Below are 13,613 nucleotides of genomic sequence, written 5' to 3' on the forward strand. Positions count from 1 at the left end.
ATTTTGATGAGAGCAGAAATAATTGTCTTATATGATAATTCTATAATCTTCTATTTAGGTCATTTTTATTTTCTTCAAATTTTTGTTGTTGTTGTTGTTGGTCATGGGGCTTGAACTCTGGGCCTGGGCGCTGTCCCTGCGCTCTTCAGCTCAAGGCTAGCGCTCTATCACTTGAGCCACAGCTCCACTTCCAGTTTTCTAGTGGTTTACTGGAGATCAGAGTCTCACAGACTTTTCTGCCTGGGCTAGCTTTGAACCATGATCCTTAGATCTCAGCCTCCTGAGTAGCTAGGATTACAGGCGTGATCCACCGGCACCCAGCTTCAATTACATTTTTTATGTAGAAGTCATTCATCGCTTATTAGAATTCTTTATCTTTAGGCACTAACTAGTAGTGCTACAGTAAATATATACTTAAGTGTTTTTACTTCCCATTTATTAGTGCATAGAAATATCAGTAGAAATGCAACTGATTTTTGGATACATTTTTATTTCTACATGCATTCATCATTATTTTCACTAGATAAAGTTTTTTTTTTAAATCTACTAAAAGTAACCAGGAGCTTATGGCTCATGCCTGTAATCCTAGCTACTCAGGAGACTGAGATTTGAGGACTGTGGTTTAAAGTCAGCCTGTGCAGTAAAGCCTGTGAGACTCTTACCTCCAATTAACTACCAAAAACAGTTGAAGTGGAGCTGTGGCTCAAGTGGTAGAGCACTAGCCTTGAGGAAAAAAGCTCAGGAACAGCGTCTAAGTCCTGAGTTTAAGCCCTAGGATGGCACATGCGCAAAATAGAATTTAAAAATCTACTAAAGGCAGATTATCTTATACCTTTTAAATTCTTAGGGATTGGTATAAAACTATTACATATACAACAATTACCCAATGAACTATTTGACATAGTGATTTGCCTAAAGACAAATCACTAGACAATAAATATCAAACAATAGAATATCAAATTCAAGATTAAATTGGCATAGAAAGAAGAATGGCTCTATAATTCCTTTTTTCTCTCTCTGATATCTTTATATCCTAATCTAGGACAATCACTATGAAAATGAGCCATGAATGTCATGAGTCAAGATGACTTCCAGGCTTGCCAAAGACAAAGCAAAGGAAGTTCTAGTTCTTAGTTTTGTCTTTGAGACCAGTATTTGGAACAATGCAGATACTTAATAAATTACTATATAATTCTATGTTCTATAACAATGCAATAATTTTTCAGACTATCACTATACTTCCTCAAAATCCAGCGACTTCATGAATATGCAAAGTTTGCTAGAGAAGTGGCAAAGATAGTTATCAATGTAAAATTAGATGTAACAAAAGCAAAGGAACTGAAAGGTGACACTAAGTCAGTCAATGCATATGAAATATCAGTGTATGAAATATAAATGGATAAAATGGTTACACCTAGACAGGTTTCCAATATAATTTAAGCACACACCTAATTGGTTTCAATACATACTAAGGAGGCACAACAAAAATTAAGATGTCATATGACTTCTCAAATGTCCTTGGAGAAAATATATGCTATTTTGATTAATTTCTAGAAAAACAACTGTTACAGGATAATAAGGGGAAGAAAAAGGATTCAAATTACTAACAAGATTGTTCAGCTCCTTAAGAAAATAAAAAGACAAAAATATATACACAAATTAAAAAACACAAACCTTTATTTTAGAAAACAGAAGCAAACTCACTGAATCATCACACTGACTACTATGAAGATAGCAAAAGATTGTCAATCCACCAAATGTCTATGACCAAAGGTCTAGGGGCCACTAAGAAAATACAACAATGCAAAGCCCTGAAGCAATTCCTCCACTATTATAAATCATATAATCTTAAAAATATCTTGCTAGTTTAATGTATCTTTTTTTTTTTTTGGGTCCGGTCATGGGGCCTGAACTCTGGGCCTGGGTGCTGTCTCTCAGCTCTTCAGCAGCTCAAGGCTAGCACTCTACAACTTGAGCCATAGTACCACTTCCGGCTTTTTTTTTTCTGCTTATGTGGTGCTGAGGAATCGAACCCAGGGCCTCATGCATGCAAGGCAAGCGCTCTACCACTGAGCCACCTTCCCAGCCCTCTTGCTAGTTTAATACCCATTGTTAAAAATAAAAAACATCAAACAATACATTTGGTGCTCTTTTTATTTGACATTAGTTTCCTTTAGAATATACCAATTGAAATAAGGTTTTGGGTTTCTTTTGGGGAGGATGTTTTTGTTGTAGGGGTGGGTACCGATCAAATTCAGAACCTTATGAGTGTGAGGCAACAGAATGACATCCCCAATCTGAAATGGAGGAGTTAAGATTTCTTCCTTTTGTCGTCTGCTACAACCATGGTTCTGAATATAATGTATGTAGAACATACAAAAGGAGTTTGGTTAAATTAGCCTAATCTGAAAAAAAAAATAGCCTAATCTGGCATTCTATTTACAAGACAACATCAGTAAAAGCTAAATGAACAGATATACTCAAATTACTTCAGACTAAGTTCCCCCTTCCCTACAAATCTTAGTGCTTCAACGATATTACCAATACTCCTTCAAAACTGAGAGCAAAAAACCACCCACAAAAATAACATTTTGATAACAATTTGATTAGGACCAAACTCAATCTTACAAGCTAGCACTCACATAAGTTCTATCTCTGTAAAGACAACTTTATTGTCACCTAGTTTTAAAGAACAGAACGCTTTGATGACCTCTAATTCTGGGTCAACATACAATTCAATTCAGTACTTACTAAACAGGAAATACAAGATATTTTATTTTACCGAAACAGTGACGAGTCCATAAACTATCCAATAAAATCTAGGAATTTTTCTTTTGTAAGCTTACCCAGTTTAGCGGTGCCCTCTGGTGGGTACTCAGGAAACTGACCCTCGGAAGGGACGCTGACAGTTCTCCTTAGGCATCGCCCTTTGGTGGAATCTGTCTGTTGTTCCTGTCCTTCCCCAGGTATCTATTTGGCCAAAAGTGAAAGAATGAAACTTAATAGTGAATTAGCCATAATGTCCTTCTGAATAAATAATGTTTTTAGTTAACAGTAGAATGCAATGAGCAGAGTAAAGGAGGAAAAATGTAGAAATCAAGTACAGACAACAGCAAGGCAGTACCAAAGCCCTTTCAGGAAGCTTCTCTTTAAAAAGAAAACTAGCAGATCAAGAAAGGTAAGTATGCAAATTAAAGTTTGTACAAATCATATCCAGTTGTGAACCAGCTCTGGGAGCTCAGAAAACAAACACCCACACAAATAAAAGGTTCTTCTGTATCAGAAACCGATTCACAAACTCCAATTTCACCTAATATTCAAAAAGTTAAATGGAAATGAAAGTTAACAAGAAAAATCTAGCTTATTTTTCTCATTAGTAAGAATTTATGGGCAGGAGATATGGCTCAAGTGGTAGAGCATCTGCCTAGCAAGAAGAGACTGAGTTCAAACCTTAGTAACTGTTCTTCCAAAAGAGAAGGCAATTTTGTTAGATTATAAAATCACCCAATTTTTCTTCGATTTTAGAATTAAATATTTAAGACATAATTAATAAAACACATTTTCAGTGGCCAAGTATAATGATGTTTACATTAATATTTATATAAAATGGCAAATTTTCCAAGGTGAAATTATTCTTATAATCCTGGTATAGTTTTAGAAATAAATCAATGAATCAATGGCTAGAAGCCAGTGGCTCACACCTGTAATCCTAGCTACTCAGGAGGCTGAGCTCTGAGGATCACAGTTCAAAGCCATCCTAGTCAGGAAAGTCTGTGAGACTCTTATCTACAATTAACTACCAGAAAAACAGAAATGGCGCTGTGGCTCAAGTATTAGAGCGCTCGCCTTGAGGTGAAGACCTGAGAGGCAGTGCCCAGGCCCAAAGTTCAAGCACCACCACTGACCAAAAAAAGAAAAAAGAAAAGAAAAGAAAGAAACCAAATGGTCATTTTCATATGAGAAATCAGATGTATAAATGGTAAAAATAAAATAAAAAAGAATAACTTTCGTCAATTATCACTGTAGAGTAATGGGTGGCTTAAAGTTCCTTTTGTGCTATCATTGTTATTTATTAGTTTCCTCTTATCCATGAGAGATATGTTCCAAAGCCTCCAATGAACGCTTGTATATAATGTAACTTTTTTCCTAAACAAACTGATAAAATTTAAGTTAAACTTAGGCACCATAAAAGATTAATATACCTAATTACAAAATAGAATAATTATAAGCAATATATAAGTCATGCAAGTATCTTTTCTCTCTACTATCCTCTTCTCCAGTTTCAACTTACTTGATTTTCACCTTTTTATTTAACAGAAGCACTTGTAACTTTTCTTTGGCATATCCAAATTGCCAGCATCACTACTCTTTGGATCATTGTTGAGAAACACAGAAATTTAAACATAAGTACTGTGATTCTGTCAGTCTATTTGATAACCAAGACGGCTACAAAGTGACTAGTGAGTATTATATGAGTATATCCCAGATGGATGCAGGATAATATAGTATTTAAACACACTACACACATACAATTTAAATTTATAAATTTTTTATTTCTGGAAGTTGCCATTTAATATTTTCAAACTGCACTTGACCATAGATAACTGAAACTGTAGAAAGAAATATCATGGATTTTTGTTTTTTGGGTTTTTTTTTTGGGTCCGGTTGTGGGGCCTGAACTCTGGGCTAGGAAGGTGGCTCAGTGGGAGTGTGCTTGCCTCACATGCATGAGGCTCTGGGTTTGATTCCTCAGCACCACTTAAGCAGAAAAAAAGCCGGAAGTGGCGCTGTGGCACAAGTGGTAGAGGGCTCCTCTTCAGCTGAAGAGCTGTGGGACAGCACCCAGGCCCAGAGTTCAGCCCCAGGACGAGAGGGGAGAGGGAGAGGGAGAGGGAGAAGGAGAGAGAGAGAGGGAGAGAGAGAGGGAGAGAAAAGGAGAGGGAGAGACACAGAGAGGGAGAGAGAGGGAGGGAGGAAGGGGGAAGGAGGAAGGGAGAGGGAGGGAGGAAGGGAGAGGGAGGGAAGGAGAGAGAGAGAATATTCTCTACTTGCTTTGAAAGTAGAAGAAAAAGGAAACAATGACAATTTGGATTCTTGAGAGTATAGATGAATATAAATAAATACAACTCTTTTGATGTACATCTATTTTCTGAAATAATAAAGGTTTAAGCTCCTCAGGAAAAAAACATAGTAATTATTTATGGTGTTTTAGGAGGGGATAATTTCCTTGTGTGTAAATTTAAAAGGCCATGTCCATTTACCATATACTTTGTCTCCATCACGTCTAAAATGAGAGTAAATAAAATACATCAAGCTTCTTAAGCCTAAAATTCACACATAAATCATTCTTCAAAGTTGTAATGAAGATTCTTCATTTCCTACCGTTGGAAGTCAAAATATAATCAAAAGTTTTATTCAAAATATTTTTTTAAAAAATAAGTTTTTTATTGTGAAAATGCTGTACAGAGGGGTTACAGTTACATGAGCAAGGTAATGAGTACATTTCTTATCAAGCATTGTTGCCTCTGCCTTTGTTTTTCCCCTACCATTCCTTCCCTCCCACTTCCACAACTACACTCTGCCCCCCCATCATTCTTAGGGTGAACAAATGCAACACTCACTAGACACTGTGGACACTGTGTTAAAAATGAACTATACAACTTGTGAATGGGGATGGGAGGGAAAAACAGAGAGAGGGAAAGGATGACAGTATCCAAAACGAAAGTTTGCATCTTACCAGCCAATCCCTAAGTAAAATATCTCCAATCCACAAATCAATAAAATATTTGATAGGTAGAGACAGGGGTCATTTTAGACAAAGGCAAAAAATATAACATCAGGAAATAAGTCAGTTAAGCATACAACTTCCTCTTTTTTTTTCTTTTGGAACAACGACAGGCCAAATTAGTTAGATGCTCTTAAAGAGAGAAGTGAAATACAGCAAGATATATTATGGTCATGCCTACGGGCTGGGAAGCAGTGTTTCTATCACTAAATTTGTTATGGAAGAGAGGGAGAAAAGAACCATGTTTTATTCTTTACAACTTCTAGCATAAGCAAACATGTAGGACACATAATAGAGTTGCTGAGTAACTTGAAAGTAGTTTACAATGAAAAGTACCATGGGTAGTAAACCCCAGAGCAAGTAGCAGCTCATTTTCAGCTGCATGCACAAAGTCTAACTACTGTTTTTCACATTGTCATCAGTATATCTGAATAGAAATACTGTCCTACAAAAGCAAGGCAAATTATGCTAAATACTTTTTAAAGGCACTGGATGCCTTGCAACTAGTAGCCAGCACTAAAAATCCCAAATATTGAAAGTGGAACTTGCATTAAGAAAAATGGAATGAAATTTACCCTGTCCTGACAGCATATTATTGCTAAAAGGAACTCACAAACTCAGCGTTCTTTTGTATTTCTGCACTGTGTCATGTTTGTTTTCTCTATCATGTCCCTCAGCTCCAGAAACTCAAGTTAACCTGGAACTCATATAGCCTTCTACGTCCTCTTTGAACTGGATTGGCACTAAGCCAGTTATAGCCATTTTTGTACCCACGCAAGAAAGTATATTTCATAACACATAAGCAGTATCTATTTGGCACAATTTGAACAAAGCAATTTACTGAACCAATGAGTCATTTCTCAAGGTGACACTCTTGGCAAACCTCTCTTTCAGAATTCTGCCCAGACCAACCCTTCTGCTACATTCCTAAATTGGTAATTGGTATATTTAACACTTCCCATGTATGCCCCTCAAATAGACTTTTTCCCAATCTGACAAGAAATACGTGGAGTTAAGGCAGAACTTTAAAAGATCCCACATGCTGACTTAATATGTGAGTGATACTAGACTAATATAATCCTCCTACACTTCACCAGTGCCTGGCTGAAGACTGAACTTAAATTCATAGATAGATCCTCTTAAATAGATCTCTTAAATACAACAATCAGCATACTTGTGATTAGTTGATTTGGGTTTAAAACAACCTTTTTAGATCTTTTCAGCAGAAAATGCTTTAAATTATTTTCCAGGGAGTTCTAAATTATTCAATGGAAAATTCCAAGGATGAAAGTTATATTCCTCACAATCCTTAAGCACAAGTAAAAAATAGGAGAGTAATAGTATACTTTGATCCTCAGTTTTAAAAATCAACTTCTAATTCTTCCCTGTATCATTCAAGCAGCAGGAACAGCAAGGGCTTCACATTTTTTTAAAAGACTTAGTTCAACTGTTTCACTTAGTAAGGATAGAATATAACCTTATCTAAGGCATTCAATTGCATTTGTAAACTCACCACCCTTTCATCATTCCTTACCTGGCTCACTGCAGTAATCTATTCGTTTCCACTCTCTTCCAATTGTTATTTATATTTTTTATACTTTTTATTGTAAAATATGTACAGAGGGGTTACAGTTACATGAGCAAGGTAAGGAGTACATTTCCTATCAAGCATTTGTTACCTCCTCCTTTGTTTTTCCCCTACCATCCCTTCCCTCCCACCTCCACAACTTCCTCCCACCCCCCCTCGCCCACCTATATTGTAAAGTTCGTTTTTCAACATAGTGTTTTCTATATCTCATTGTTACAATAGGTCAACCTGTATCCCTATTTAAGCATTTTGTTTTTTTCCTTCCCCTCCCCTCTTCCAATTATTATTATTAATTTTTATTTTTTGGTCAATCATGGGGCTTGGGCGCTATCCCTGCGCTCTTCAGCTCAAGGTGAGCACTCTACAGCTTGAGCCACAGTACCACTTCCAGTTTTCTGGTGGTTAATTGGAGATAAGAGTTTCATGAACTTTTCTGCCCTGGCTGGCTTTGAACCATGATCCTCAGATCTCAGCCTCCTGGGTAGTTAGGATTATAGGCATGAGCCACAGGTGCCCAGCCCAATTATTTTTTTGATAATCATAGATTAGCTTTTGAAAAAGTAAATCTTTATGATGGTACTGTCCTCGTAAATAATTAAATAGAGATACAGGTTGACCCATTGCAACTAAGAGATGTAGAAGATACTATCTTAAAAAACAAACTTTAAATTTGGGGAGGGGGTATGGAGGTGAGAGGGAAGGGGGGGTGTGGAGGTGGGAGGGAAGGGATGCTAGGGGAAAAACAAAGGAGGCAACAATGCTTGGTAAGAAATGTACTCATGCCGGCGCTGGTGGGTCACCCATGCAATTCTAGCTACTGAGGAGGCTGAGATCTGAGGATCACGATTCAAAGCCTGCCCAGGCAGGAAAGTCCGAAAGACTCATATCTCCAATAACCTCCCAGAAAAATGGAAGTGTTGCTGTGGCTCAAGTGGTAGAGCGCTCTTGAGCTGAAGAGCTGAGGGACAGAGCCCAAGCCCAGAGTTCAAGCCCCACGACCGACCAAAAAAAGAAAAAAGAAATGTACTCATTACCTTGCTCATGTAATTGTAACTCCTCCGTACAGTATTTTCACAATAAAAAACATATTAAAAACAATTTCTGTAGTATAGGTATTTTCCAAAATAAAATCAAAACTCCTCATCATGGCCTTTAAGGTTATTATTGGGTTCTTGCCAACTGTTACTTTTCCTCATACAAACTATTTGCAAAAACTCAACAGTTTACTGTTTGCCAAACAGATATGTTTCAATACTTTCTATCCTTTTCAATATGTAAAAAGCTCTTCCCTTGTTTTGTCTGGGTGAGTTCTTGTTTGTCTCTGAAGACATGTCCTACTTGCATTTAATATAACTGTAAAAACCTTTTTAGACATTGTCCACTCTATACTATAAACCACCTCACTCAATATTTTCCTTGTGGAAGGTATTTTTGCAGTACATGAACAATTTTAATATTTCTTGAGGTAAAATTCACAAAGTGTACCATTATAAAGTGACACTACATTCACAATGTTGTTAAACTATTGCTTCTAACTACAAATTGTTATAACTTTTGGATGTAAGTATCCCCTAAAGATGTTTATGTTGAAAGACTCCAGCCCACAGTGCTCTAGGGAGAATATAGAAACTTGAAGATGTGTGGCCTGATGGAAGGCCTTTAAACTATTCTCAGTGTGTTCTAAAGAGGATTCTTTCTTTTCCTTTTGCTTCCCAGATACGAATTGTGTATTTTTTTCTCTATCACACATTCTGGACATAATATGTTGCCTTACAACAAGCCTCAAAGCAGAAAGCACAACTCTAAAACAATGAGTTAAAATAAAAATTTTCTCTTTCTAAGCTGATTACCTCATATAATTTGTTCTAGTAACAGAAACTTTACTAACAGAGCTCATCACAGAAAGAGTAGATAGAAGAGGTTCTTTTCAAGCTTAAGGATCTAAACATTCTATACTCAAAATTTATAATTTGGCTTTTGTAACATTCAATTAACAAATATTTATTAAGGATTTACTGTTGAGTGTGGTGGGACATATCTACAATCTGAGGTTGAGGTAGAACGACAGCAAGATCAAGAGTTTGAGGCCAGCTTGGACTGTATAGTAAAACTATGTCTCAAATTTTAAATAAAAGGGAGGGAGGAAGAAGAAGAAAGAGGAGGTGGAAATAGGCAAGCAGTCATAGTAGTAGTAGCAGTAGTAGTAACACTGTAATATCTGTTAGTATATATCATGAACTGATCAAAGCATTGGGGTATATATCCACTGACCAAAATAGATGATCAGGATTACTGCTCCAAAACTTTATTCTAATAAAGGAAGTAAGACAACACATTACCTGACTCATGTAATTGTAATCCCTCTGTAATTACCTCTAAAATAACAATATAATAAATGAATTAAAAATAAATTATTTAACATTTTAAAAGGTGGCAAGTGCTATAAAGTATATATATAAAAAAAGAACCAGGTTGTCAGACCAGAAATGCTGGATAGAAGTATTAGGTACATAGCCAAAGGAAATTATATCAGTCATGTTCCTGTCTTCCATAACCGATAGTTGCTCAGGGAAGTTACACCTTTGTATTCCTCCTCTAAGGATACCATCCTTTAGACAGTTTGCATGCAAATGCATTAAGCTCTGTTTATGTTATCATTACTAGTTGTATTTTAGATCTAGCTTCCACATGAGAGATAATCTGTATCACTTTTCTTTCTGAGCCTGACTTAACTTCACTGAACATGATTTGTTTTCTAGGTTCATTTCTTTCCCTAGAAATAACATAGTATGATTCCTTCCAATGGATGAGTAAAAGTCCACTTTACCTAAGTACCAGATATCCATATGTTTACATCTACTTTTTTTTTTTGCCGGTGGTGGGATTTGAACTCTGGGGTTGGGCGCTGTCCTTGCGCTCTTCAGCTCAAGGCAAGCGCTTTACTGCTTGAGCCACAGCGCCACTTCTGGTTTTCCAGTGGTCTATTGGAGATAAGAGTCTCATGTTCTTTCCTGCCCGAGCTGGCTTTGAACCGTGATCCTCAGATCTCACCTCCTGAGTAGCTACGATTACAGGTGTGAGCCATTAGCGCCCGGCTACATCTACTTTTATAGTTCAGTTTTCAAATCTAAATGTACTTTTAGAAAAATTTCAATGAAACACATTTGACTACTGTATGTTTAGAAAGCAGAGTTGGAGAAGTTTCAGACCTCTGAAATCTGAAATAAAAGAGTTGCCTTTACTGGAGAAGATGATGACATTTCGAAGGTCTGGGAGTGAAGACTAGGGCCTTAGAATCAGGAATGTTGGAGATGGCTCTTATAAATCCAAAATGCATACCTAACTCAAGAGAAGAGAGATGTGTACTTTTAAGATATAAAAGTAGGGCTGGGAAGGTGGCTCAGTGGTAGAGCACTTGCCTTGCATGCACAAGGCCCTGGGTTCGATTCCTCAGCACCACATAAGCAAAAAGAAAAAAGCCGGAAGTGGCGCTGTGGCTCAAGTGGTAGAGCACTAGCTTTGAGCTGAAGAGCTGAGGGACAGTGCCCAGGCCCAGAGTTCAGGCCCCATGACCGGACCCAAAAAAAAAAAGATATAAAAGTAGGCATCATCAGCATTAGAAGACATCCAAAGTTGTAAGATTAGGTAAAATGTCTAAGGAAATGAGATCCAAAACTTGAATTGCATGGTATTCATGTAGAGATTTAGAGAAACATCTGTAAAGACTCATAAGGAACTGTTAGGCAGGCAAAATAACTTAAAACAGTATCATGACATAGAAAGCCAAGTAAAGGTAATTTTAGGAAATGAATGATCAACCTCATTACATGTGATTAACATACTAAATAAGAGAACTAATAACTATCCACTGAATTTAGTAATCTGGAGATCATTGGGAGCAGTAATTGCAGAGTGGTATGGGTCTAACTGGCATAGTAGGAGAGAAGAAGCTAGACTGGGCTATATAATGAGTCCCAGGCCAGCCTGTGCAACACCTTGGAGGGAGGTTGGGGAGATGAATGAATGACAAGATAGGAATTAGAGGTAATAAGTTTGGAAGTTTTAACCCTTTTTGCTAAAAAGAAGAAAAAAGACAGAAATGAGTCTAACACAGTAGGGACAGGCTTGTTTGTTTCTAAGAAGGGAAAATAATAGCACTGCTTATAGGAATGATCTAGTAGAGAGAAAACTTTCAGGCTTAAGGAACTGGAGAGAACTGCAACTGATAGGTCCTTGACAAAAAGGATATAAGGAAAGAGGTTCACTGTAGAATAGAAGACAGTTGAACCATAGTTAAAGAAAGGAATTCAGAGGGTAGAAATGGTAATGGAATGTCGCAGAATGTTTCTTCCAAGTTCTTCAATTTTCTCAATAAGATAATAAGCAAAGAAATTAGCTCAGGGTAAAGGTAATAAAGAAACCATTAGAGATTCATGAAGAAATAACATGTGAAAAAAAACATATAAATCATTCTGGACTGTGATTTTGTTAAAGTGTAGTTCAAAATGCTACAAACTGTTACTATTCTGTAATAATGAAATAGTACTAAAGTTAAGAAGCAACAGTTATCAGTGGATTTGTCCCATTGTAATTTCCAAGAATATATAATTTTTATAATTAGAATCCTTCTTTCCACTATTATGCTGAGTACACATTTAATTTCTTATACATTAAATCATGTCTATCAGGCTTCCACCAGAAAAAAATGGTCACCCCATTTGTAAGGAAATGGAAGGACTTGGGGAAAATCATATTAAGTGAAGCCAGACCCAAAGAAACATAGGTCCCATCATTTCCCTTATTTGTAATAATTAGTATACATCTAGGATAATTTTAGCAGATGAACAGAATGGCTTAATAGCTATGTACATATGGCCATATAAAATGATGCTAAGGGTAATGAACTCCAAGACATGGACACAAGAGGTTTTTCTGGGTTGTTTTTCTTTTGTGTCTCCCTCCCCCCTCATGGTTTATTTCCTGTTGTTGCTGTATTTGATTTTAGTACCCTGGGTATTATATATACATTTATCTGAATTAGGGATGGGAAGGGGAACAACAAAATGGTGAGACGAAGGATAAAGGGGGAACCAATGCTTGTATCACTACAATGCAATACAAGACAATATGTTGGAAATGATCTGTACAACTTGGGGGAAGGGATAGAAGGGAGAGGGAAAGAGGGAGAAAAATGAGGGAGGGGGTAACAAGTTAGACAAGAAATGTACACACTAACCCCTCTGTAAATCACCTCAACAATAAATTAAAATTTTAAAAAAGTTGTTTCCTTAACAATTTCTTTCATTGTATTTTACTAATCATAATTAGGGAGTTAGGAGGGGGGAAAACCCAACTGATCCTTCACTACAGGTAGATTAAGAAGCACTAGTCCAAGAGAGTGGCGCAGTAATTGAACTAAGAAAATGTTCTGTGATTGCACTAAGGGATCAAATAACATCTGTAGCCATCAGTTGAAAGACCAGTCAGCATGGTAGTGAGATTTTCTCCAGACACAATAAGCTGTATGGGTGTAGAAAGTATGTTGGTAAGATATTTATCATTATGGAATACCTGAGCTAAATCACTTTATAAAGTGAATCAACTTATAAGGAGGGAAGGGTTATTTTGGCTCATGGTTCCAGAGATTTCAGTCCATGGTTAAATGGCTGTGGTTAGGCAGTATATGAGAATAGAAATTTAAGCTAGAGAATGCTTGGCAGCCAGGAAACAAGAGAAGCTGATGTCCCACTGCACTCTGTAGGAGTATACCTCCAATGATCTAATATCCTTCTATGAGGTCTTAGCTCCCAGGACTTACAACCTCTCAATAGTGCCAAAAGATGGCAAACACAGAATGTGCAGAACCACAGAGTAAAGTGTGGGAAGCTGATGGTCCCCAGGTGTCTAAGGATACTTATAATCTAGGATATAAAAAAGATGGAATGACTAAGGATATAGGTCAGTAGTGGAAACAATAAATGACCAATAAATACATGAAGAAATGTTCAACATCCCTGGCCATAAAGAAAAGAAAAATAAGAACAATATTAAGATTCTATCTCACTCAAGTAAGAATGGCTATCACCATTTATTTATATATATAAGCATACATATATAATGTATGTGACCAACAGGAATAAAATATGCAGGTGATATACCATAACAAAATCCCTTTAGACAATTAATATGTATTTTAGCAAAACTGAGTATTAGGACATTAAAATGTCTGCAGAATCTACA

The 13,613-nt window shown here is 36.7% G+C and overlaps 1 protein-coding gene across 4 annotated transcripts in view; it reads right to left on the bottom strand.

Annotated features, from left to right (window-relative positions):
• Positions 1-13,613, bottom strand: part of Rasal2 (RAS protein activator like 2) — a 248,634-nt gene that overhangs the window by 133,749 nt on the left and 101,272 nt on the right. For all 4 annotated transcript variants that reach the window (XM_013015757.1, XM_013015755.1, XM_013015756.1 and 1 more), the window contains exon 3: positions 2,847-2,970. In XM_013015757.1, coding sequence (XP_012871211.1) covers positions 2,847-2,970 — 124 coding nt within the window. The remainder of the gene's footprint in view (positions 1-2,846; positions 2,971-13,613) is intronic.

The sequence above is a fragment of the Dipodomys ordii genome, unplaced genomic scaffold (assembly GCF_000151885.1).
Source record: "Dipodomys ordii isolate 6190 unplaced genomic scaffold, Dord_2.0 Scaffold27, whole genome shotgun sequence".
Taxonomy (NCBI): domain Eukaryota; kingdom Metazoa; phylum Chordata; class Mammalia; order Rodentia; family Heteromyidae; genus Dipodomys; species Dipodomys ordii.